General features: G+C 44.2%; 4 protein-coding genes and 2 non-coding genes across 12 annotated transcripts; 2 read left to right on the top strand and 4 right to left on the bottom strand.

Moving 5' to 3' along the window:
* Positions 1-865: 865 nt before the first annotated feature.
* On the bottom strand, positions 866-10,953 carry LOC143377070 (constitutive coactivator of PPAR-gamma-like protein 1 homolog). Of its 5 annotated transcripts, XM_076827984.1 has the most exons (17): positions 10,824-10,953; positions 9,717-10,103; positions 9,468-9,640; positions 8,550-8,663; positions 8,333-8,479; positions 7,893-8,259; positions 7,561-7,812; positions 7,107-7,487; positions 6,898-7,036; positions 6,456-6,581; positions 5,818-5,935; positions 5,452-5,752; positions 5,040-5,284; positions 4,648-4,776; positions 4,457-4,569; positions 4,243-4,384; positions 866-3,872 (listed from the first exon to the last, which is right to left on the bottom strand). In XM_076827984.1, the coding sequence occupies exons 2-16, from the start codon at positions 9,922-9,924 to the stop codon at positions 4,243-4,245; spliced, it is 2,955 nt and encodes a 984-aa protein (XP_076684099.1). In that variant the 5' UTR covers positions 9,925-10,103; positions 10,824-10,953; the 3' UTR covers positions 866-3,872. The 5 variants fall into 5 exon arrangements, with proteins under 5 accessions (XP_076684099.1, XP_076684101.1, XP_076684100.1 ...); XM_076827986.1 differs by having other exon boundaries at positions 866-4,384; positions 4,457-4,557; XM_076827985.1 differs by having other exon boundaries at positions 866-4,384; positions 9,717-10,010; positions 10,824-10,904.
* A 1,125-nt stretch (positions 10,954-12,078) lies between these two features.
* Positions 12,079-15,430, bottom strand: Gp93 (heat shock protein 90 Gp93). The gene is made up of 4 exons (XM_076827988.1): positions 15,271-15,430; positions 15,088-15,174; positions 14,291-14,897; positions 12,079-14,216 (listed from the first exon to the last, which is right to left on the bottom strand). Exons 1-4 carry the CDS (start codon positions 15,413-15,415, stop codon positions 12,551-12,553), a joined length of 2,505 nt encoding a protein of 834 aa, XP_076684103.1. The 5' UTR covers positions 15,416-15,430; the 3' UTR covers positions 12,079-12,550.
* A 1,773-nt stretch (positions 15,431-17,203) lies between these two features.
* LOC143376781 (calcyphosin-like protein) lies at positions 17,204-19,710 on the top strand. 2 transcript variants are annotated; one of them, XM_076827446.1, is made up of 5 exons: positions 17,204-17,358; positions 18,194-18,350; positions 18,601-18,778; positions 18,840-19,049; positions 19,127-19,710. In XM_076827446.1, the coding sequence occupies exons 2-5, from the start codon at positions 18,196-18,198 to the stop codon at positions 19,226-19,228; spliced, it is 645 nt and encodes a 214-aa protein (XP_076683561.1). In that variant the 5' UTR covers positions 17,204-17,358; positions 18,194-18,195; the 3' UTR covers positions 19,229-19,710. The 2 variants fall into 2 exon arrangements, with proteins under 2 accessions (XP_076683561.1, XP_076683562.1); XM_076827447.1 differs by lacking the exon at positions 17,204-17,358 and adding an exon at positions 17,999-18,103.
* Positions 19,711-21,065: 1,355 nt separating this feature from the next.
* Positions 21,066-21,136, bottom strand: Trnag-gcc (transfer RNA glycine (anticodon GCC)). Its single transcript has one exon. It is a non-coding gene; the product is annotated as a tRNA-Gly (tRNA).
* Positions 21,137-21,878: 742 nt separating this feature from the next.
* Trnad-guc (transfer RNA aspartic acid (anticodon GUC)) lies at positions 21,879-21,950 on the bottom strand. The gene has a single exon. It is a non-coding gene; the product is annotated as a tRNA-Asp (tRNA).
* A 627-nt stretch (positions 21,951-22,577) lies between these two features.
* LOC143377285 (27 kDa hemolymph protein-like) lies at positions 22,578-25,720 on the top strand. Of its 2 annotated transcripts, none has more exons than XM_076828374.1 (4): positions 22,578-22,841; positions 24,227-24,715; positions 24,798-24,966; positions 25,031-25,720. In XM_076828374.1, the coding sequence occupies exons 1-4, from the start codon at positions 22,799-22,801 to the stop codon at positions 25,236-25,238; spliced, it is 909 nt and encodes a 302-aa protein (XP_076684489.1). In that variant the 5' UTR covers positions 22,578-22,798; the 3' UTR covers positions 25,239-25,720. The 2 variants fall into 2 exon arrangements, with proteins under 2 accessions (XP_076684489.1, XP_076684490.1); XM_076828375.1 differs by lacking the exon at positions 22,578-22,841 and adding an exon at positions 23,984-24,121.
* The last annotated feature ends 385 nt before the right edge of the window (positions 25,721-26,105 follow it).

Raw genomic sequence — 26,105 nt, 5'->3', positions numbered from 1 at the left:
CGTCGTCGTTATCATTACTTTTTTTTTTGTGGCAATCATTTAAAACAAATCGTTGAAATTAAATGATCCGCTCAGTTTTCACGATATATATATATATGCATATATATATCGTATATCTCTATGTATATATACACACACACGTGTGTGATTTTTGCGAAAGGACCTAAGACTCTACTACAATGTTATTAGAAATCAAAACGAAAGAAGTAATAATTAAGAAGGGGACAATAGCAACAATGAAAGAGAAACGAATAGCGAAGCAGCGAACATTCTCCTCTGTTCTTTTCTATCATAGATACCGCTGCCATCGACATTAGAATCTTCCTTAACGAAAGTTACACGTAGCCGTAGCGTTGAGAACATTTAAAAAAAAGGAAAGAATCACAAACGATTAAAAAAAGATCTATGTTGCACAGGGATGTTACAATTAGAAAAGAAGAAGCACAAAAGAAAAGAAGTTCAATTTACATTCTCGATCGATCGTTTCTCACCTAAAGCATTTATGATCGCACATTCCGCCAGCATGTCACACAACGAGGAGTTAGTGCGCCTTACTTCAAAGTACAATTAATTTTCTTTCTGTTCGAGAAGATCATTTATAAAATTGGTTACGCTCTAAATACACGAAGAGAGAGTTATTTTCTCGGTGTTTTCCCTTTTCTCGCGGATACGTCCTAGCATAGACAAGGTTTCGTGGGCCCCTATATATTTTTTTTGTTCGTTATTCCTTTTTCCTTTTATTATTCCATCTACTTGTTACAACGAAAAGCAGGCACGAGTCAGGCGCGCGCCTGTTCTTTACGTCGATCATGTTATACGCAAGTTTCTTTTCATCTTTCCCCTTCCATTTCTCTTTTCCCTCCTATTTTTTGCCTCGAGTACACATTATCGTTTACTTCTGCTCTGTTGTATTTTATTCAATATGGATTTCGTTTACTTTAGCCTCTCCATTCGCGCCATTTCCATTACATCCCATATGCTTTTGGCTTGTTCGCGTCGTTTACTTATTATCAATATTATTATCGTTACGTTAAATTATCCCTTTGTTTATTTATTTATTGCGTTACTCATATCAGTGCAGCAGCAACTGATCTCGTGTTGTATTATATCGTGTTCAGTGTCTTTCTTCATTATTCCATCTTTCCATCATACTTCCCCCTTTTTATTCTGCGTTTTCCGGCATATTTCGTTAGGATGCTCAGTTTCTCTCGCCTCTCAAAGAAAATCCATCTTTCTACCTTCGCGCGGAAGCGTAAAGTGGCTTTTGTAATCTCAATTATCATTATCATTTTGTATCCATTCTCGTCAGATCTGAAAAAGTCTGCCTCTAGATTAAACGTTGCATACGTCGTGTAGGCTCTTGTGTACGATTAAAGTCCTCCAATTTCAAATGCTCAAGGAAGATGTATCTTTTGCGTACTGTGTTTAAAAAAAACAACGCGCCTTTGTCTAACGTGTGACTTGGAGTGTGTTCGCGTGTGTGTGTACATTGAAATTGAGAAATTATTAAACGAAACATGACCCGCCCATTTCGAATCCTCCACCTGTTCGAATTGCATTGGGAAAACTGTTTATTATATGCATACGCCTTGGTAGCTCGAAGCCGACATTGAGTTATATGTTTATCTTTTTATCTGCTTAACAATTCAGTTTCTGCAATCGTCCCCCACCCCCCATTTTCCACCTTCCCACCTCTGTTGTCCTCTTTCAGAAAGCAGCTCAGAGCTCCGAGAGCTTTGGAAACGCAGAAGAATTAATGAGACTTTATTTCTGTTACCGTTCCCACCCTTTATACAGTTTAAATCACGGATGTGAAACACGTTCAACATACCATCATCATCGTCTAAAGCACTTTCCCCCTGAATTCCGCTCTCCATGATCTTAATTACCCGCTTAATTCTCTCAGGCTCGTTAATCGTCCCTCAAATTATATAAAGTTTCTCATTGTCTTAATGCATTTTACGCGATAACAAATCTACAAAAATATAACATTTTTTCTTTTTTTATCTTATCTCTCATTTATATTATCTCAATAAATGGTTTTCTCTCTCTCTCTCTTTCTCTCTCTCTCTCTCTCTCTCTCTCGTTCGCTCTCGCTCCCTTATACTCATTTTTTCTATTTGTTTGTTTAATTACCTCTGCACTTATAGACACATATCCTTTGCCCCCGCACACCTGCTTTTTTTGCATATTTTTTTATCTTTTGTTTTTCCTTAATAATCGTGTTCTGTCGTGCTGTCTTGTTTCTCTGTTTATCCTCCCACCACTTCCTCCCATTCTATACACTTTTTTTTATGTATACATCATACTTTTACCGGATAAAAGAACCTCCCATCCTTTACACTCCCAATGATCTTTGGTAGAAAGTCTTTCTGACTATTCTACTCTATAAATAGTATTTTTTTTTTCTTCGTTTAACATAATCATTCCCTACCGCCCGAGGCACTCGCGCCGACGAGGCGCGCGCGACGCCCAGGCTTCCTTTTATGTACACCAATCACACTGTCACTTCTAAAGTAACTATTCATATGTACAATTAAACGGGGAACATATGTATATATATATATATATATATATTTATATATATATCACCTTTGAAAGTATGCCACAAAAAGCTCGATGTATATTCGCACGAGAAGAAGGAAACGAAATTCCTTCAGAGTTTCTCCGGAACATTGCAAATTTCCCGACGGTACGATCTACCGTTCCTCGACCACCCTAATGACGCGGAACCCGCGGCTAAATTGCAGCATACACTCCAAAGCGATACAAGGCGCGCCGCGAGAGTAACTCTTTCAGAGAACCGCGCCTTTTTTCAATAGCCGACACTCTCGCAGCGCGCCTCCAAGATCCACGGGGTCGCATATATGGTACATAAATTTGTAATTCGTACCGAAGTCGCACATTCCTCATTCTCAAATAAATATACTCGCACGCGTGCACGCGACCGCTCCCCTCTCTAGCAATTAGCGCGTGCATCATATCCCACGTTTATATATACATCTTATGTCCGCAGCACATTCTCTCACAGCAGCTACTCTCGCGTAAAAAGAAAAAGAAAAAAAAAGAGGACAATTGCTCTCCCTTTTACAACACACACACACATTCACCCTTTCGCTCACATACTAGACGCACAGACACTCGTCTTCCCTCGCATCCACAAGACTTACGCGTATAATATGCTATGTATAGGGAACCTCTAATCTAAATCATATATAAATATATATTTTACCTATATGAAAAGCATCAGTCTCCATTTGCTAATGAATATCTCAGTACCCTGTCTCGCGGTTTATCTACAAGAAACATTCAACCACCCCAACCCCTCTCGTGAAAGGAGTGGGTCCCGTCTGTCTGTCAGCGATGCCCCCTTTTCGGGAGATCAGAGCACTGAGACCGTCAATGCGAGCGTTTCATATAATACCGGAAAATATATATTTTCATTGTAAAAAAAATAATCACACTTCTTAAGAATTAAATACTTATAGCAGCTGACGACGACTTGTTCTCGTTTAGTAAAATTAGCGCACGCATACACTAATCAGTCGAGTTCATCCCATTGGTGATCAGAGCGGAGCAGTTAGAAGCCAGGCCCGTGCCCACAGCACAAGCACGATCTCTCATATTTTTCTCTCCCCCGGTTTTCTGTCTCTATTTTTCCGCTTTTTTTTGTTTGTTCTGTTACGAGTTTTCTGTTTTTCTCTGTTCTAGTTCTCGCTCGCCTCGCTCTTATCTTACACACTGAATGGTACGTTTTGGCAGTGAGGACATCGTATTTTTTGTTTGTTTTCGTGTACATACGTCGGAAACGGGTCTCTATCCTGTTGTGTGTTTTACATATCTCGACGCATCGTTAACCGATGCCTTGTCTCCTACATTAGTTTAATTAGTTTGGCCCCATCAGAGCTTTAGACACTTCGTCGAGTGATTCTGCGCGCGACATTTGAAGCCCGCCGGTATTGTGCGAAATCGTGCTAACAATGGGTATCTACGTGTCTTTCGAAGCACCAAACGTGAGCGAAAAGAATCTCAACAATTCCGTTTACTTTTCTCCATCGAGCGGGAAAATGAGAAGAAGACAATTACGGTGTGGGCGAGGCCCCAAAGTGGCTTGCGGGAACTGCGACTTTCAAATGTCATTGGCGCACAATTACTCGTTAACACGTATAATTAGATTTTGATTGCAGTCTTGAGTCACATCCGGGAGTGTTTAAAAGTCGATAAAAAGTGTTTTATAAATACCTAGTTCTCAGCGGCGACGGGAGCGACGAGAGCAGCGTCTCCCTGGCCCTTCTCTATCCCTTTGCCGTTCTCTACGGCGTCCTCGAATTGCCCTGGCACGGGCAGCGGGTCTTTCGTCGCATTTATACTTGGAATCGAGTCGCTGGATCAACACAGACATTAATGTTCACTGTGTCCTCCGCGCGCGCGCGACGTTCGAGCGGGAAACACTTACTTGTAATCGGTTATTCCGTCAACACTGTTACCTCTACCTCGGCTGTCTTTCTTCTCGATCTCTTTGCCCTTCTTCACAGTGGTCTTCTTCTTACCGGTTACCTGCAAGGGAAACTTAAGTCAACAGACCTTCGCGGAACTCCTAAGGGCGGACTAAGAATGGGGTCACGAAGGGCAATGTTTAGTCGTCACCTTCATCTGCGCTTTCTTTCCACGGCCTGCTATTTGCGTACGATTGTTTCCACGTGTCTGAAACGTGGGTCGACCCATGGGGGTGAAGCCACGTGGGAGACCGTACTTGAGACCTCCTATGGAAGTCACCTACAACACACGTCTCGAAAGGTCACGCCAGATGGCTTTGGTGCTCGTGAGAATTGAGAGCTGCATCGAACACTTTATCCCGATGTGGGACACATCAACCGTAACACTTGCAAGAGTATACCATCATCTTTTATTCGAAACAGTTCTCACGTTACAGGAAACAGGAATTTCAAAGCACCCGATTAAACGCCAAGAAAAGGTAACTTCATCGATTCTGCTGCATTGATTCGCTTCGAGCTGCAATTGCACGCATAATATCCTACCTGTGGAGGAAGTCTTCCACGGGGATGTCCTTGCAGGGGCTGAGGCAGGCGGCCAGGTTGCCCGTAGTTCGGACCCCACTGGCCCACGACCACTCCAGCGATTTCCAGTTGCCCGCCGCGCGATGGTATAGGGCGGCGCATCAACCCACGCTGGGGCATCGTTCCACTGCCGTGGCCGCGCATTAAACCATCATTGATCGTGCAACCAGCAGCCAAAATATTCTGCGGTACCGATACGCGAATACCTGTTGGACGAAATTGGATTCAAGTTAGATACCATTCAAAACCACTGATCACTTGGCTTGACCAGAAGGCATAGGATGCTTTAAAATTAAAAATATCTCCGTCAACAGAAACTGATTATTACTGTCCCTCCACTCCGAAGGGTGCAACGAATTTGTAGAAAACGTACCGGGCACAACAGGCATGGGTGGTCGTGCGAAAACAACGTTGATACCCTCCAGTATGGCTTTCCTCATCCGTTCAACTTTCACGACGTGGTCTATGTAGCCACCGCAGAGCTCCAATAGGTTCTTCGCGATCGTGGCGCGAGCCAGTGTATGGTGGAATTGTTTTCCATCGAAGTAGAGCCACGGGCAGCACATCAGCCACGGGATTGGCGCGCCACAAGCGTCGTTCGCTAAGAGAGCAGTCTCGACACCAGCCATGAATAACGTGGCTAGCTGTACTCCGCGGGATGTCACCAAGGGAAGCTGTGGGACTAGCTGAATAAGCACACCAACAGAAACCGAGCCCCTTTCCACTGTACGCTACCTACCTGGAGATCTTGTAAATACTGAGCGTTCATAAGTTCCGGTGAAAATGCTTGCGCAATGAAAGCATCTAGTTCCTGACGGCGCAGAATCTTTATCTTGTCAGAGAAGGACATGATGTATCTGCAAACAATCGGAGACTTTAGCAAAAGTCCTGGGCATCTAGAACCACTTTAAAAAAAAATGAAAAATTGAAAGAAAAAGTAAGATTGAAGCCAAACTAAATGCAATAAGTTTCACCAAAATTGGTTCAGTAGTTACGGAGAAATTCGCGGACAAACATAATACGTATAACATACATACATACAAACCTTGAACTGAGAACCTCTTTCCTTTGAAGTCGGTTAAAAAAGTCTTACCAATAAAAACTAAAATTAAAATTTTAGGTCCCAGCCCCAGCGTAAATTATTTAACTTTAAGAAAATATTCTTCTTTTCGCAATCGGATGACTGTGCCTTCTTATATCCCAATAGATTTTAATGCAATATTAACAATAGTTTTTTCCAAAAAAAATCATAAATTTCGGGGGCTGTTGCACGAGAATCCCCCCCTTAAACAATACTAACAATTAACGATAATGTAAATAATTATAAAAATGAGGCATACGAAGAGGAGGTTTAAATATGCTGTGAAACAGGTTTACCTGAGTACGCAGGCCATGACTAACAGATGCTGTGGTACGTATGAGGTGTTCAGCATGAGCGGCGTGTCAGACCTCATGCAGGTCAAGAATCCGCGCAGTCGACGTCGCTTGTCATCTATGCCTGTGCTGAAAGACGATCACGTGCGAACATCTAAACACCCATCGGCGAGAATTCACTGAACATCAACGTCTAAAGGTAGGTTCTCCTATGCGCGTCCGGGCGCAGTATCAAAAAATTCAAAGTCGATTTTCTCGAAAATGAAGCGCGACATAAAAAAAAGTTACTCTTTCTTTTCGATTTATAAGAAGTAAATAAGTCGAAAAAAAGGAATAAAATTTTTTGATATTGCGCTTCGTTCTCGAGAAAATCGGCTTTGAAATTCTTCACGTAGCGTCCAGTCGTGTATAGGAAATCCTACCTTAAGAACGCTCTACCACGTACCCGAACCATAAACGTTGGATCGTCGGAACACCCCATCCAATCTGCTCGGCCTTCACCAACTCCGGCGTCTGGTACGTGTTCGACTTGGACCACACCCACTCCTTTATCACGACATCGGGCACCTCCACTTTTTCACTATCTACGGGGGCGAATCAGGCACATGTATAGCAATTAAATACGCCCGCTGTCCGTTTAACTACGACACTCACCGCCCTTCTCTTTACTCTTAGTAGCTAAATACATTCGATGGTGAAGATTGAACAATATCGCGTACACCATCTGCCTGACGGGTCTGTAGATGAGGTGAATGGACGGGAACTCTCTGTGGTTCTCGTCCTCAAGGAGGACCGGCAGCTTGATCTCTCCAGCGATGAGTATTTGATAAATGTGGGGGGACATCAGCCCCTTCTGATGCCTCTCGGAGGCGGTGCGCATCACTTCCGGCACCGTGGTGGGAATATTGTTAGTCTTCTCCGCTTGCCTGACGGAGTCGGCGGTCCCGTGGGATGGAGACGTGGCGGAAGAGCTGCTGCTCGAGCTAGACGAGCTGATTAGAAGGTTGTGTGTGCCGTTGACAGCGTGCCCGTTACCTAAACCAAACGGTATTCAAATTCAGGATTGGAAATACAAGATCTCGCGCGAGTCTACGGAACTCTGTCTTACTCTGCTCTTCTTCGGTCCTAACGTTGTCGGCGTCCCCGTGACCCTGGATACCCGGCGGATCTATCACAATTTGCGGCGCAGACTTCGCGTTCGCTGTTGCCTGTTTGTACGCGTTCAGGCTCTCTCGCTCACTCTCCACGGTCTCCGACGCGAATCTGGATGTCTCCAGATTGGCATCAGTTTCCGAGGTTGACGGCGCCTCGGACAGATTCGACTGCGCCTGCACGTTTTGCTTCGTGTCCAATTTATGTACTGAAAGGGTCGTCCGTCAGTTTCTCCTTAAATCATGGGGAGAATAAAGCGAAACGGGCGATTGCTAGTAAGACGGTTACCTCTGTTTGGTTTCACTGGTTTATAATGCAGGAATCCCTCTTTAGTTCCGTTTATGTAATACTGGACCGACTGCCTCAGCTTGGAGCACCTTGGGTCCGACAGAGACCCGAACACTTTCTGGGAAACCACGTCCAATTCGACGGATGGAAGATCTTTGACGAAGCCGGCGATCGTCTTTATCGTGTGCTCCATACTGACTTTGTTCAGATTAGTGTTGACGTTCAGCTTCTTATAAAAATCAGCCAGGTCCTGTTCGGTTAAAATATAGTTCCCTAGAAGCGCGGCTAATAGACATAGCCTATCCGAATGGATGTTCAGTGCTTTTAGAAGCTCAGGGAGCATGTATTCCTTCGTGTCGAGGGAGCCCTTGAAAGACAAGTATTTCGCTTTCATTAGACCTGCGCACGATGCTAAATACCTACTATAAGTCGATGTGTACCTTGTACGTGAGCTTCAACTGTTCGGATGAGAAGTATCGCGGAGGATCGAATGCAGCGTACTCCGCGTCATCAGCGATCAAGCCGTTGAAGTTATTTTCCCGGCAGTAGGCGATCACTTCCTGATGATGGTCATCCATACTACATAACTGTTCGAATTTAAAATAAATAACAGGCCACTGAAATCAGTTATACGATAATGGGAATAAAGTAACTCACAACTGTAACATTTAAATGTCGCAGCGCCATGCGAAGACTGGTTCTCAAGCACACCGGGGGGGTCCACCAAATCTTTGGTGGCGGAGTGCCTTTCGTCGAAATGTGTTTGAGTACCTGTAACAATCACTGTTTAAGGAGATGTTCCGGTCTAAAAATCGATTTTTTTTTTCATTTCATTTTTCAAATGTTCAACCTTTTAGGAATGTGTTTGAAAGGATTTTTTGAAATTCATAAAATTCCCGAAGTTACAAGCATTTAGGTAGCGGCAAATTCATGGATAACATCGGACAATTCGGCACTCACGTAAAACTTGAAACGCGTTTTTCTCAAAACAGTGTTCTCAAAATCGGTGAAACCTGTATCTCCGAAAGTTATTATCCGATTTGACTGAAGCTTTTTTTATTTCGAAGAATATACTTTTGGCTCGGGGGTAAACCAATAAAATTTAAAAAAATAATTGAAAATTGATCATTTTTAAAGGCGTTGAAAGGATGAAAAATATAGAGAAAAAGTGATTTGAAGCTTCAAGTGTCATTTTCTAAAAAAAAATGTAATTCTTGTAATTTTTCTGGTTTAGTCCACGAGCGAGTGTCATGCTTTTAATAATCTAGCATTGTTTTTTACTTGAGACCAATGGTTTAGATGCTACAGGTTCCACCGATTTGGATGAATTTTTTGACACCTCTACTTTAACGACTTTCCAGTGGCGTCTGCAATGATTACTTATAAAACAAAAAATATATTTCTATAGTGTAGGACATCCTTAATACAATACAAAAAGTCCCATTAAATTATATGAAGTAGTTTTCCTTTAATTAATTCCTAAAGATCACCTATTTTTATGAGCTCCAGACCAGAGCAGGTAACATTCCACAAATTTCATGACGCTTTTAAGGAATCAAGCTGGTAGCAACTCACATTGTTTACTTTAATTCGCACTTGCAATTGATTGAGAACCCAGTCTGCCAATCGAGGAGATTCAAAGCATCCATTAAAGAATACAGCTAGTTCCAAGCCTGACATTTCTGTTGCTTGTATAAGGACCGCCAAGAATTGTAGCATTCGGTTCCATTGTCCTCCACAAGCCCAATCTGTGCCACAAATCATTTGTTTAAGCATCGTACATGAAGTTTAGGTAAGCAACTGCTAGAAAAGAAGCACGTATACCTGTAAAGTATCCTCCATATAATCTATCCAAACAGCATTCCCCGTCAAGGACTAGTCTCAATTTTCCAGAATGCAATTGTTGCCCCTTGCCAACGCGATTATGCTGTCTCTGTGTGATGGTACGCGCTATCTTTAGCAGATCCACAGGTACAGATCCTCCTTGTACGTAATTACTGTCCAGAAACACTTGCAGATCTTGAATGCCCATTTTACTCAAGATTCCCCTTACGATGTAAAGTTACGAGTTACGCTTGCTTCTGCCTTATCCCTTTAATGTTGCAATGTTCCGTTTGCCTATTAATTACAGGCGAGAATGTTTCTTCAGTTTCCAGCTTTAGATACTTTTACGACACGAAGAAGTCTAGTTTCAATTTCAATAATTTCAACCTGCAACAAACAGCGTTTGACAGATCGAACGACAACTTCCACTGTCGTCACCCCCCGACCCACAGATGGAGCACGTAAACTTGCTCCAGCTTCTTTAACCCTGCTGCTATTCCACCCTCTCAACATATGGCCCGAGCGGAGCGAGCCAACAGCAAAGCAGTGCTGCTTAGCAATGAAGCAAAGAGAGACTGCAGCCCAACACAAGCTCCCCCAGAACCCAGACAACAGACAGAAGTATTTGAGATCCTCCGCGAAAGAAGACTTTCCACGTTTACCATCCCCCCAAATTACAACGAGCTCAAGGAATTCCGAGAAACCGAAAATTTGTCAGATTCGGGAGCCAAGTACGCCGACGCCATTTATTTTGTTTATATGTGGCCATTCGCGTATCCTCGGCCAGTTTTCTTTCCCTTAGTCAGCCGTTCTATCTCCCAGAGACGATCGTTATGCGAGAGCCGCGGGGAGAGAGAGAGAGAGAAAGACACAGAGGGACGGCCAGTGAAGAATCTTTTCCCGTCGTTTCTCGGTTAATTGAACGGGCCGAGAGAAAGAGGGGCTGCCTCGTACACCCGGCATGGCGAGAGGCACTCGCCCGTTTCGCGTGAAACTTACGCAAGGGATTCGCGCGATTTCGTGGCCAGTCTCCTTTCACGAACGACACCACGCGAACCCCGTTCGATTTCGCGCGGACGATCGCCCGCAGAATGGAACGGTACTTACGTTAAATTAGCGATAATCATCGTGGCCCCAAAGAAACACAAAACACACGGGCTTTCAGAGTAGGTGACGTCGGATTCGAAAACGGAAATGAGCGCTCGGCCGCGCTCGGGCATCCACGCCGAGGGACTCGGTTCCAGGGGAACGGCGCCCTCCCATTGGTCCGTCCTTTGGGATTAAGAGCAGGGCACCGGAAGCTAGCTCGGGCAGAAATTATTTGAAATACGAAATCAAAGGATAATGTTTACGATGGATCATTTCGATTGGTAAATTCTTTCTGTTTCGAATATCATTTAGGGAACATAACCTCGTTTTGCGGCGAAGCTGCATAGATTATTTGGAATTTATTCTCCAATTCGGATAACTGTTTTGAGGGAGATAATAGTTTTCGGGGTTGTTCTTATTCGAATTTTACATAAAGAATTGTTCTTTCATTGAGAGAAACTAATTTATAAGTATTTGAAAATTGCGTTTAATCGAATGAGGTGTATTGTTTGAATAATCGCTTGTAAAATATTTTATTTGAGTGGTGCCCGAGTAAGTTGGCACTGTTTAATATGAATTTTAAAAATGTAGGGGTTAAGGGCTAGGCTACACATACGACTGTAAGTCGTACGACAGTCGTGCGAAAATCCTGTGACAGTCGGCCCGACATTACGACTCAACTGTTTTGTCGCTGGGTGCGCGCAGACTGCCGTTGCAGTTGCTAATCTTTCTTCTGGGCCCTGGGGGATTGTGAGTCCCATTTGTGTGTTTTGACAAGTAGTATAGGTCCTCAACAAGCTCAAAAGTTCGTCGTAACATTGTACGCTCATGCTAAAATAAGATCGTTGTCCTGTCGTCTCTATGTGCGCGTCTCCATATGTTACGTAGGCCCTGGCATAAACGACGCGACTGTCGTACGACTTACAGTCGTATGTGTAGTCTAGCCCTAAGAATATGGAGAGCGAAATGTATGAATTGAAGCTTCTGCTTTCAAAGTAATGGATTTTGAAAGCACGCCGAATAAGCGCGATTTAAATTCATTGAAAAGCGCGCGCAGAGTGATTTCAAATTGAATTACTTTGAGGACTAAATTCTGCGGTAATTTTCATTGATCACTGATATCAATAGTACCACACTAATGTGTGTAAAAAAGGGGAACTGTTTCTGTCTTTAGAAATTAGTAATGATTTTCTATCTTTTTATACCCCTTGATAGTGATAAAAGGATATCGTCTGTTTGTTTAACCCTTATTATCTCATAAAGCAACGGAAGATTATTTCAATAATCTTTTAATATCCTTTTATACAAATACATTCATTCGCATCACAAACATACGATATATTTATTATGCTCACTGTCAGTCGGTGATCCTCTTACGTTACTACAAAAAGGTGGAAGATCAAATGAAATAAATTAGAACAATAATTCGTTACCGAAACTGAAACGTATGAGCTACGATACATATACATATATGCATGAAGAACTTAAACCAGCGAACACGGTTCACACTTGCGTGGTTATTGCATCCCCGAGTACCGATGCAATATTACAAAACGCTCGAAATGCTGCACAAAATCGTTAAAAGACAATTCCGTTTCTTTCTCTCTCCCACTCTCTCTCTGTACAATTACAACAGTTCGTTTATGCCTGCAACAACAATAGCTGCACGACTGAATCGATTACTGCATCACTATACACCGTATAGCCGTGGAATTTATAAAATTAGTCTTTTACGATACAGAATATTACAGTTCATCGTGCTTCTCTTCCTCCTCCTCCTCGTTAGCGTCCATGTCGATGATCTTCTCCGACTCGTTGTCTGTCTCAGCCTCAGCCGAGGCGGACTCCTCCTCCTGCACCTCCTCCTCCTCCGGTACCTCGTCAAGGGATATGCCCAAGCTTTTCCTCATCAGCTGCTCCACGCTGTCCGCGAAGCTGGCGGTCTCCCTGAGCATGTAGCCGGACCGAAGGGTGGCGGTCTTGAACATCATCAACGCGATGTCCTTTGCCGTCTCATCGGTGGTGTCCACTTCCACGCGGCGCAGAAGTTCCCTGATCAAAGGGTGCCTTGGGTTCACCTCCAGCGTCTTCTTCTGGTTCAAGTAGTAGGTCTTCTGCGGGTCGTCCGTCTTCTGGTGGGCATTGGAGATGGCCAGTCTCTCCATGTTCCCGGTCCACCCGAACATACTGGCGACCAGAGCGCACGGGGAGTCGGTGAGACGCTCGGAGACCTGCGCCTTGCTGATGTGGTCCTTCAGGACATCGTTCAGCCACTTGACCAGAGGGTCGAAGGTGCTCTTCATTTGCTCCATCCTCTCCTTCGCCTTGTCACCCTCGTCCAGGGAGAAGCCCTCCTTCGCCACGTTCTGGAACTTCTTGCCGTCGAATTCAGGAAGCGCGGAGATAGCATACTCGTCTACTGCTTCCGTTAGGTACAGCACTTCGTAGCCCTTCTTGTCCAGCCTCTCCACGAACGGAGACTTCCTCACCTCGCCCTCGGAAGAGCCGGCGATGTAGTAAATGTGCTGCTGCTTGGCCTTCATACGGGAGACGTAGTCTGTCAGGGATGTCAGACTCTTCTGCGTGGAGGAGTGGAACATCAGGAGCTTGGACAGTCGGGCACGGTTCTGGGCGTCCTCGATCACGCCCAGCTTCACGTTCGTGCTGTACTCCTTCCAGAACTTCTCGTACTCCTCCTTGGGGATCTTCTTGATCATGTCCAGCACCTTTCGGATCAGCTTCTTCTTGATCACTTTAATGAGCTTGTGCTGCTGCAGGTTCTCGCGCGACACATTCAGCGGCAAGTCGTCGCTGTCGACGATACCACGGATGAAGGACAAGTAGTTGGGCATCATGTCGGTGAATTTGTCCGTGATGAACACTCTCCTGACGTACAGTTTGATGTTATCTGATTTAGTGCCATAACGGTTGAAGCTGTCGCCGGGTTGAACTTTGGGAATGAAAAGCAGGGACTTGAAGGTCACCTCCCCCTCTGCGACAAAGTGAATCTTCGCTAATGGATCTTGAGTGTCCTTCGTTAGCGCCTTATAAAAGTCGTTGTAATCTTTGTCCTCGACGTCGGACGGTTTCAGAGTCCATATGGGTTTGGAATCGTTCAGCAGCTCCCAGTCCCAGACAGTCTTGTCCACCTTCTTAGTCTTCTTCTCTTCTTCCGCGTCCTCCACTTTCGCATCGTCCTCCTCGTCGGTCACTTTGTCCTCGGTAGAATCCTCCTTCTTGCTCTCGTCTTCCTTCACTGGCTTCTCCTCATCGTCCTCGTCTTCGTCAACCTGAATCACCTTGCTGCTCCAGAGATATATAGGGAAATTGATGAACTGCGAGTACTTCTTTACCAGCTCCCTGATCGTGTCTTCCTCTAGGAAGTCCAAAGCTTCGTCCTTCAAGTGCAGGCTGCAGACAGATAAATTAGCTTCGTAGAATCAATGCATCCAGGATTAATACATTAGAAATACTAGATCGTTTACCTGACTGTTGTTCCTCTTTTCAAGGTGTCACCCCTCGGATCTTCGACGATACTGTAGCTGCTGCTATCAGACTGCCAGATGTACTGCTTATCGTCGTTGTGCTTAGAGGTGACGACCACTGTATTGGAGACCAGGAAAGCAGAATAAAAACCTACTCCAAACTGACCAATCATATCGTTCAGGTCCTGAGTGTTCGACGTCTCTTGCATCTTGCCCAAGAACTCAGCAGTTCCAGACTTAGCTATAGTCCCGAGATTGCTGATTAAGTCGCTCTTGGTCATACCAATACCGGAGTCAGTTATGCTCAGTATCTTGTTCTCCTTGTCGCACTTTATCCTGATTGCTAACTCCGGATTAGTGTCCAGGACATTTCTATCGGTGAGCGATAGCAGTCTGATCTTATCCAGAGCATCGGACGCGTTGGATATCAACTCCCTCAAGAATATATCTTTGTTACGATACAGTGAATTTATGATTAGCTTCATTATACGATTAACCTCGGTCTGGAAGGTGAATTTCTCCGCTTTATCCCTAAGCTCTTTCACCTGCGCCACGTTCAGTCCATCCAGCTTTATCGCCTCCTCTTCCCTTTGAACCGCCTCATTGTCTGCAAACACAGGTTCCTCAGTGCCAAGTAACTTAAATAATCGAGTATCCATTACACGCCTCCACCGCCATTATCAAACAGGTGGGTGTCTATTAATGTCTATCTCTATAAGATAAGGATCCCGCCTAGCTTTGCATAAATAATCTACCAACATTGCCGAACATTCAAAATACACGGAGGAAGCTATTACCTGTTCGAGAGCCCTCTCGACTGGCACCCAAGTCGTTCTCGACGGTTCCCACATCCGCCTCGACCGAATCCTCGCCTCTGACGAATCCTGAATTAGAAAAGATGATTACAATGCTGCTACTTGAGCAACGTGTACGTCTGAACGAGCTTCCCTCCGTAATTGCAGATTCCTTCAGTCACTTACCCGCTAGGAAGCACAGGGCTGATATAAATATTAACGCCTTTCTCATCGCTGCCGCGAAAGTCTTGAGTTGTGGCAGAAAAAAAGCGGAAACGCGCCGAAATCTCTCAACAAACAACTCGCTCCGCTGTTTCACATCGACTGTCATATAGCCGAACGCGCGACGCTATGTATAGAGACAGGAGGCTTGGAGCAACCGCCAATCAGGTGGGCACACGCAATGCACGTGGACCAATGAAAAGCAAGCCGGTTACAACTCGGTCCAAATGTCTTCTCCGCATTGGCGGACGAATGCAACACATGGCTAGTCCCTGTTCCAGAATATTCTCGTGTAACTGCTTTTGTTAGAAACGAAACACGATCGAAATCAGTATTTTACTCGCGATATTATTGTATCTCTCAATGGGATTGTATATTGATCGCAAGTGTTTAAATTCTTCCATATTAACTGGTACGGCAAACAATCGATAAAGCTTTTTTATCGGTTAACGATAACGAAAACTACTTATCGACTGTGGTAACAATCATTGAGGAATTACTGTACTCTGGTAATATCTTTTTGTCGGTAACATAGATGTCCAAATTGACGACCGTTACTATAATCTTAAATTACTAAATATTTGCGTATTTTTGTTCGAACTTCGCTACGAAGAAAAATTCAATCATTAAAGTCACTTCTCTTTTTTTTTACTTCTTGTTTTACTAAATAGATTTCGAGTTAAAAAATGTCCTGACAATTAAAATGACTCGATAGATTTGCATTACTGGAGTATAACCAAATGTTACCAAGAGGCATTGTACTGTAAAAGATAGTTATTGACTTTAAGTTAAATCTGATACTATTAATGCTCCCCGCATTTAGATGCACCTGATCTGCAGATACGAAACACGCGGAACGCGATGTTACCTCATATTGTATTTATATTTCATATTATGCTTCCATGTACTCAAAAAGTCCTACCCACAAATAGTAACGCCAATCTTTCGACGTGGATATAGCGTCTGGGACTAACTACGTCGCCAATAATAGCTAGAGATCGTTTAAGGGTGCAGTCCCTTTGAACAAAGACCGGAAGAATATATTATCTTCGCTCCGATGCAATTGCGTTACACTGCAACCTCGACAACATCGAATGAGCACATCAACTATTGAATACCCCAGCTCTACCACGTCCCTCGTGACTTTGACTCGCCCACCTATTCCTTCCCCGAGCGACTCGACTCTCCCAAAATTATAAACAAGCAGCTACGACTTGGAATTCAAGTGAGGGGTAAGGGGAGAAAACAGGGAACGTCCTCGCGCTTCCCGCTCCCACTATTTTAGATCAGTGAGAAACAAAGTATCCAGTGGCGGATTTAACAGAGCGGCCGATGAAGCAGTTGCCACCTGGGCCTTTTTTCTTAAATCCGCCACTGAAAGTATCTAAGTATTAATAAAATAGGTGGACATTTCTCATTTCGTTCCAGTATTCTGTAAAAAAGAGATTAGAATAATGTTTTCAGATTAGAACAATTATTTTCTTGCTCATTCAGTTTCTCCTGTGCCTCATTAGAGTATTAACATCGTGTTACGAGCATTGCAAGTTAAATTCATTAAACACTAAATTATTAAAAATTGATTTCCTCAATAAAGTTGCTCCATGACATTCTTTATTTCTTCCTCTTACCCTTGAAATATAGTAGCACCCCTGCGGTAATTCAACGGACCTCCACCAATACCCCATTCGCAAAGTCCTGCCCCTTATCAGATAGCTGTTATCCTGTCGCCCGAGGTCGCTAGATAGGAAATCGGTATCGGCGATTGATCACGCGTGAATTTTTTCGCCGGCACACGTGTTGTGGCTGTCTGGTCGTTATGGATACGTTCTACAGACTATTGTAGGGATATTCTGCACGCCGAGCACACCTCGTTTTCATACAGGAGTGTGTTATCCGTTTACGTGTGTGCGCCGCCCTATAGAATCCGACCAGCCGCGTCAAAGGAACTCTGTATCGTCACTCGCCTTCCGGTCCTCATCAGGGGGAGTCGCGAATTCCCTCGTGAGCTGCACCAGGACATCTTCAGGGGTCATCCTGTTCCATCTTATCGAGGTGAGTAGAAGCGCCTTAATCTAAATTACTAATAACAAACAGAGCACATCAATGGTCCCATTCAAAGTGCCCTTCTCTCGCGCAATGGGGGTTCGCTTAGCTAGCCACTGGGGGCATTAAGATGCTCCACAAACTCTACCAACTGCCCGAGCACTATTAAAATCGAATCATCGCACGGTGACTCCCTAATTAATTTCTGTAGTTCATTCCTGAGACTAACCGCCAGAGCCTCCCACCGACTCATCAATGTTGCACGTTGCTTTCCAAACAGTTCCACCGTCAGGGCTCTCGTAACTTCACCCCTCGACTCTCGAATAATTAATGAGGCGATTCTAGCCTGTTGTATACCAGCACGGATCCTTCTAATCGATCGACTAAGTGTAAAGTCGATGGAGAATTACCCCTGACACTGGTAGATAGTATCAGCCCCCTAAGCCGTGTACAAACCAATTTCCCCTCCGTTTAATTAGCTAAACGAGGGCGAGCCGTTCACCACGCCTAGCAATCATGAGAAATGAAACAGTGTCCCTCTGCGATGGCACGTCGAGTATTAGTGACCCTAAAAAAAAGCAGACTGAACCAATTCCCACTTTCCAGAATGTCTCCCGCTGTTCTCGTCTCTTATCTCTGTCCGCGTCTGATTAAGATAACGAGTTGGAGAGCCGGCTTCCAAACAGGTATCAGTTAACTGTCACAGCGGAGAATTTCAGTTAGTGAATCGTGGGGATAAGCGTTTGGTTAATTGGTGGGTAGAGAAGAGGTAGACCTCGACTCGACGTTTCTTTTTACAAACACCTGACTCACAGGCGTGAGTCACCGTGGTTTCTCCTTCCAGGGATGTTCTTCAACAGACCGCAGAGCGCGACAACGAGGCAAGAGGCTGAGATGATCAATAAGGCCCAGAGGGCCCTGTACGCAACCACGGACTCCATAGAGAAGCTGCGTCTGCTCTGCCTGGCCAGAGGTGCCAACGGCATCCTGGGCCTGGGTAGGTAAGTCGATCTTGCTTCTATACATTCCGTGAAGGTTCTTTTAGCTTCTGATATTGCTTCAATATTCTCGCATGGCGATCCCCTTTCCTCTTCTAGAAGTTTATCTATTCCCACAAATTGCCTCTTGTCTAGATTAACCACAGTGCATCCTACAGTCCCTATTCCCATTCGACGTTACTATTACCTCGTGACGTCATCACCACCCCATATACGGAATCCCCAAACGTGACTTGACTCGTGCGACTTGTAGAGTGTTCCGTCGCATGGACGACGATGGCAACAAGATGCTGAACCTAGAGGAGTTCACTAACGGGTTGCAGGAGACTGGCTTGGACTTCTCGGACGAGGAGATCCACGAGATCTTCAACAAGATCGACACGGACGTCGACGGGAACGTCAGCGTCGACGAGTTCATCGTCGCCGTTAGGGTACGTCCTTATCCTAAATTCCTTTCGTAGAGCTGTGACCCTGACGTGTCGCTTTGTCCAGCCACCGATGTCCCAGAGTCGCAGGAACGTGGTGGGCCACGCGTTCAAGAAGATGGACAAAACTGGAGACGGCGTGATCACGGTGGACGACCTGAAAGGAGTTTACAACGTCAAGTGCCATCCCCGTTACATAAGCGGGGAGGAGAGCGAGGAGAGCATTCTCAACAAGTTCCTAGCAAACTTCGAGCAAGGCAACACCAGAGACGGAATCGTAAGGGCCACTTTTACGCGATCTTTCTGCATAATACAGCCCTGCGCAGCTATGAAATCCTCCCTTATCTACCGCAGGTCACAGAGGAGGAGTTTATGAACTATTACAGCGCGATTAGTGCAAGCATCGACCACGACGCCTACTTCGACCTCATGATGCGCAACGCCTACAAGCTGTGAACCCTTCCAACAAACCGTCTCGTCGTACCATGCACCACTGCTGCTAACTCAGGATTACTTAGCTGCACGAAGGACGGCCAGGCGACGGTCGAGGCCAATGTCAACGATCGAGGAATTATTTAGCATGCGAACGGTGGACACGGTTCATGCTGGGACGCCACAAGGTTTCTCTTACGCAAGAGTTCGCTTCGATGACTCAGATATTCCACGCAGAACTGCGACGAGGAAATAGTTCTGCAAGAAAACAAAGTTCCATTTTAAGGATCGTTCGAGGCACTGCTTCTCAATTCTGCTGCTGTAGTGGGGCAGAAAGATTTCCATAAGGAGACGGGTTGGTTGAGAACCACTGCATCGAGTTGTCACCTGTGTATGCAGGCCGAGTGACTTAAATCGATCCGCTTGAATATCTTTGAAATTGTTGATTATATTAACAAATGTTTCAGAAAAATGTTACGTGGTTTCGGGCGGGAAATAATTTGTTGCGCCAAGGGATTTCACCGTGGAACTTTTATCTGAAACATTTTGCGGTATAATCAACAGTTTCGAAGATATTCGAGGGGATCAATTTGAATGACTCATCCTGGCATACGACGCGTGCGTGTGTGTGAGAGTGTGTAGTGTGTAAGGAACAACAAGTTGGTTACAGGGTCCAATGCAGTCAAGACGCATATAACAATCATACTATTATAATAACGCTACAGCGTTTGTTCCTATGCTCACGAAAATCTCAAAAAGTACTGAACCAATCATAACGAAATTTTAACTACAGTATCCTTGAACAACAATGTGCATGACGTAGGCGCCCACTAAGGAAGGGTTTTTGAAAATTCCATCCCCAAGGGGGTGGAAAAAGGTAAAATGTATTTTCTCGGACTTCCTAATATCTCTTAGGCCCGACTAGATATTAACTTGGTTCTTACTTGCAAAGATTACCCACACAAATGCCTAAAAACCAATTGCAGGATTTTCCCCTAACCAACCCCTAAGGGGGTGAAATGTGTTTTCATAGAGTCCTTAATATCTCTTAGACCCGGAGCGAAGCGCGGGGTATTTTGCTAGTATGTATATACAACTGCACGCACAAATGATTCTATGCAAACATTGCACAATATATGCCTAAGCCTTCGAGTAGTCCTATTAAAAACTGTTTCATTTTACAATCCCTACATCCTGCACTCAATTCTCTACTTACTAATGTGTTTTTGTAAATCCTTGCCTGTCGGTTAATAACGGTACAGTAGTGAACACGAGATTTCAAGCAAAATGGAATTGAAACGAGACCATGCATTTTCAAATGGAATCTCATCATTTAACGTAATAAAAATTTACAACAGACATAGAACGATTTTTTATTCTCATATTCTACGATTTTCCTTGAATTTCTGCGAAGAATGAATCACGAGTTAGTGAATAATTTACCAACGTCTGATAACATCCTTTTGCGTGCCAAACTACTTTATCGCGGGGCGATAAGTTAGTCATGTTATCAACTGGGACTTATGTCATCAGCTCTGAATTATTGTATACATAAACAGATGTGGTCCAGTGTGTTGGTTAAATCATTCTGCAGCGCAAATATCATCCACGTAACGTAGAGTAATTAGTAAAGGACAAAGAATATTGCTAGACGATGATTAACACTTTTTTGATAAAGTCAAATGGCTTCGTTTTTGTACAAGTTATGCGTGCTCTTAGCATTTAATTTATTCCGCTGTTATGTAATGATCAACATAAATCGCGTTACTAGTGTAAAATATTCTGTCTATTCAGATCGACCCGTGTTATTGCAGTTTATTAAAAAATTATTCAAACCTCAAGAGGCAAAAGGAAAAAAGATTGCATCGGCCGGGAATCGAACCCGGGCCGCCCGCGTGGCAGGCGAGCATTCTACCACTGAACCACCGATGCCTGTTGTTTAAAACTACAAAATGTATATATATATCTGCTCAATATGGACTACTTTGCTTTAATAATACACTCTGGTATAAACTGCAACGCGAGAATTACAAAATTAACGTTTCAAAAACATCGTACGAAAAACGAGCAGTCTAAAAAATCTGTTTAAAACATATACAAGTGAATTCTAATGCTTCCACTAATGCTATTCAGGAAGTATACTGCGCTCTGCAGAGATATAGTATCGAGGAAGAATGCAGCAAAGTCGTAAAAGCTGTGGGACTCCCAAAGATTGCAGCTTTGAGATTTCGGAGCGGAGAGGTATTTTGGAGCAAGAGGTTTGGCATTTTTTTTTGGAGGGTAAAGTTTCCAGAGCTCTCCTTTCAAAACCGCAAAGCTGTAAACTTTGGGACTCCCGCAGCTTTTACGACCTCGTTATATCCCTTCTAGCTACTACACAGTAACGTCGTTAAAGTAGCAGAGTGTTGTAAGTCCCTTCTGTCCCCTGCTGCCAAGTCAAGAGCCTGGGGATACATTCAACAGACCTTCCCAACATTAATATTTTACGATCTTGCGGGTGTACTGGCCCGAACAGTGCATACCTGCTCCAAACGGCGAAGGATAGTGTCCCTTTACACGTTACTTAAGAGGGTCCCAAAGGTTAAACTCCAAAACGAATATCAGCCCTCGGCGCTCCACGCATTTAAAATCCATCTAAAAATAAAATCGTTCGATTAATTTTTCAAAAAGAAATCTCCCCGGCGGGGAATCGAACCCCGGTCTCCCGCGTGACAGGCGGGGATACTGACCACTATACTACCGAGGAATCTTGGAATAATGTTCTTTAAACATGCTCCAAATGGTACTTCAACAAACATTCCACCTTCTCTTAAACACATTATTACCTCAAATTATTTGCATACTTGCATAACATATTTGCATAACAAGCAATCGTAATCTCAATCCACTGCTGCGCTCCAAAATCCATAAAAGCATATTTAAAAACCCGTCGCTCCAAGTAACTTCTCCATTCCCCTATCATTTCCACCAGAGACTCCGAAAACAGTCAAATCTGCGAAATTCGAATCCGTGGAATTCTCAAGTGCAACACGTGAGAAATTGGAGCATGGGAACGGCTATACTATATACAAGGTGTTTCCGAAATCGCGGTGCAGCCAGAGGAGGCGATTCCTCGCGCAATTTACTAAACGAGCCTTCAAATTCAATTCCTTGGAAGCGGAGCCTCCTGTGAAAGAACCTTCATTGCATATTTTCGACTTATTTTTGCAGGAGGAATCCGGTCGCACCGCGTTTTCGGAGACTCACCGCGCATCGAGCGCACGCGCCCAGCGGCCCAGCATCGGAGCGCCGTGTGTGCGCGTCACGAGTACTGTCCTTCTCTCTGCTCCTCCCTTCTCACGGTCGCGATCCCCTCCCATCGCACACTGATTTCCTCGTGGAACGCTAACACATCGGTGCACGCTTCTAGCAAACAGTGGGAAGCAGGGAGAAGAACAGTACGGATAAATCCAGCGCGACGGGTAGCTGTGATGCGCAGCTGAAAGGAACACCTATATCCCGCATTCAGTGTCAATTCGCTGGCACGGTGTGCCGACATCCAACAACCACGCTTTATTTGACCAGTTGTACGGCTAATCCCGTGGAACAGACGAAATGGCCAGCTACTCGATGGTAGTCACGGCCCTGCTCCTTTGTGGTGAGTTTCACGGCACGTTTCAACACTTGGAAGCGGAGAAATCCGTCAGCGAGCTCCTTAACGCGTCATTCCTCGAGAACAAAAAGGGTGACAATTAAAGAGAGGAAGAGAGAAAGAGAGGAGTGTATACGTATAAAATAATTACAGCTAAATAATCATAATCGCGAGTGGTATCGTAGTTTTGTGCACTTGCACTATGACTATTTTATTTACCAGCGGTGCAAAGTCCAAGTTCATGGCCCGTCCTCAACGGACGTATGTTAATTCGATTGAGTTTTAAACGGGACCGCCCGTTCTTGCGTGCGTTTCGAATTGAAAAGGGCATTGTTCTGTCGATAGCGGCGTGGTATGTACACTGGGATCCAGTGATTTGCGATTCGCAAGCGATACCGACCTTCGATCACGTACATGTAATCGATAAAAATGAGTCCATCGAGTGTGTACTTGATTTGCGATTCGACGGAGGATCGAGGCTGACGAACATTTATTACGTGAATATTCATGTGTGATTATCCAGGTGTCGCCCGTCAAGGGGACGGGTCCTACGTTCCGTTAAAGGAACGTTCCTGTCCTCGCTACATACTTCTTTTGTAGCCGCCGCAGCGGGCGCGATAGACTGGGAGTAGGTATGCGAGGGGGCACGCGACAGCGACAAGCCATGAATTTCGTTCGAGATAGAGACGGCATCGTACTTATTACGAAAACGACAAGGGCGAAAGGCGAGCCGCGCGGAATGCCGATTCGAGGACGCCTTGTTCTGAATTGATAGGAATGATGCATGAAAATTGGGTTTCCCTAGGAAATCGCTTATCTTAACCACGACACACATGTGACGAATGCGTAGATTACACGTTGATTCAACTCGCGTACTTTGCACCCGGTAGCCACTCCGTGGAGCTAGTATTACCGCAGATAATTTCTACGGAGTGCGAGAAAAAAGAGTAATATATCTTTACGCGCGATATATTCTTCCCATTCTTTATATACATGGCCATAACCTATTTGCGAGATTCGAATATTTGGCGGGAAAGATGACGGTCGGAATTAAACCGAGACAAGGCAGGAGACTCGCTTATAAGTATATAGATATAAGTAGACCGAGTAACCGACCTTGGGACATAAACACATAGAAGGAAATATAATTTGCGGTTACGAATTGATACGAAGTATTGGTAAACAGATATCTGCGGAGGTGACGTGTTTGTTTCCGCTGTCAGCGGAAACGCTGTCATTAAAACTTTGAACTTCGACATTTGAACGCGGAGCCGCAAAAGCGGATAGTTAGTTAATACCTCGCAGACCTATTTCTTTATTAAATTAAGATCTAAGCCTGGCTTTACTGGCGGTAATTCACCAGCTGCAATTGAATCACGTATGCGTTTCAGGTCTCCTGGGGCACACGAACTCGCAAAGCAACCTACCTGACATGGACGAGGTCCTAAATAAAATTTCGAATGTCGGCGACTTAAACGACCTTAAAGGAACGGACTTGAGCAATCTCAATGTGACCGGGATACCAGCCTTCGAAGAGGCGAAGAACCTTTTTAAACAGAAGTGTGAAAAGAACGGAGGTGCAGGCGCCTTTGAGAACGCTGAACGTGCCAAGGATGAAATAACGGAGTGCCTTAAAAATTTCGTCGACGTGGCGAAGCTACAGGAAGAGATGGAAAGATACAAGCCTACCGGAGATCTGGATCTCGTGTTTAAAAACTACTGCCGCAAGACTCCTGTTCTCAAGAAGTGCGTGAGCAACTTCACGGTGGCTATAGAGCCCTGCCTGGATCCCAAAGAGAAGGAGAATAAGAAAGTAATTCAGAATATAACGGACTCTCTCTTGAACTTTGTCTGTTTCAAGGAAGGAGATCGCATTGCCCGTACGTGAATGCATATTGGAACACTTATACAGGCAGGACGAACAGTTTCCAGAGATTAATTGAACAAATTGGTTATTTACAGTGTTCATATCTGCTAATGGACCAGAATGCCTGCAATCGAAGCAGCAAGAGATTCAGCAATGCGTGAACACTACTTTTGGATCCTATTTACCTGCGCTCAACCCTAAGAATGGATCTTTAGCAGGATTGGATAGCCTTCCGCCTCTTGTTTTTGGAAGCAAAGAGTGCACGTAAGTAAATATTGATTCGTCGAGCGAAAGAGATGTAACTTATTCCTCATCGGGGCATGTACAGGGATATCACCACCGTTCAAAGCTGCGTTGTGAAGAAACTGGAAGAATGTTCGGACCCGACGCCGGCGAACATCGTGGATTCTATATTCAACTTTATTTTAAGAGTGACGCCGTGCAAGGATTTATTGACAGATCGCAGTGCCGCTTCTACGTCCACGATTAATTTGCTGGCAGCGAGCATAGTATTTCTAGTATTAAGATTAATCTGAGCCAAATCCAATGAAATGTACAAAAGAGGATTCGTCATGAACAAACACATGCGATCAAAAGATCTTCTAATGGATCGAACAATCCATTAAAAGGTCGTAGTACCAGTGTAATTTGTTACCACTTGTGATATTTTTCTTTAATATAAAATGTAATTTGAACTTATGCGAGATGAATCAACGAACAACGTCGAGTAACATATTCAAGTCATAGCGAATACTTCTCTATTTCTAATTATTACGTATAGCCAAGTTGTTCCTTATTCTAACGACCCAGGTGCTTTGGAACAGACTGATACATTCACAAGTGTCCGTGCGCGAATGTAAATTACGTTCAACGAAAACCGTAATTGAAGATCTATTTAGGTCCCCTTAACTTTTGCTACACTCTGAATATGTTCACTTTTGTACCATAATTATGTATCTGAACAGATTCATAAGAAAACTGTAATATAAATACTATTAATTACACGCAATAATACCAACTCGTGCAACTGCATTCATCATTCACCTTTAATTTCAATGCACCGCCGATACATCGTAATTACGAATGATACATGCCGAATGATTCACTGATTCATTGTATGTAATCCCATATTATCGCGATGAAAGTCTATCGCTCTTACTAAGCAGAGAACTTTATATTTTTTTAATATTGTTTTTGTACTTCGAAAATACAAAATAACATTCGATTATTACAGAAATTCTGACTAATTGTTTCTTACCCTTCGTATCTGCTACTCTCCCCGCATCGAAGGACTGCACAACTTCCAGGTTATCCACTTAACTCAGAACCCACGGCACTTAAGAAACAAACGCCTTCTTGTTCTGGCCTTACCTGCTCTCGCGCGCGCGGGTTCTGAGTGGATA

This window comes from Andrena cerasifolii, chromosome 15, assembly GCF_050908995.1.
Source record: "Andrena cerasifolii isolate SP2316 chromosome 15, iyAndCera1_principal, whole genome shotgun sequence".
Lineage (NCBI taxonomy): Eukaryota > Metazoa > Arthropoda > Insecta > Hymenoptera > Andrenidae > Andrena > Andrena cerasifolii.
This window is presented reverse-complemented; position numbering and strand designations above follow the sequence as displayed.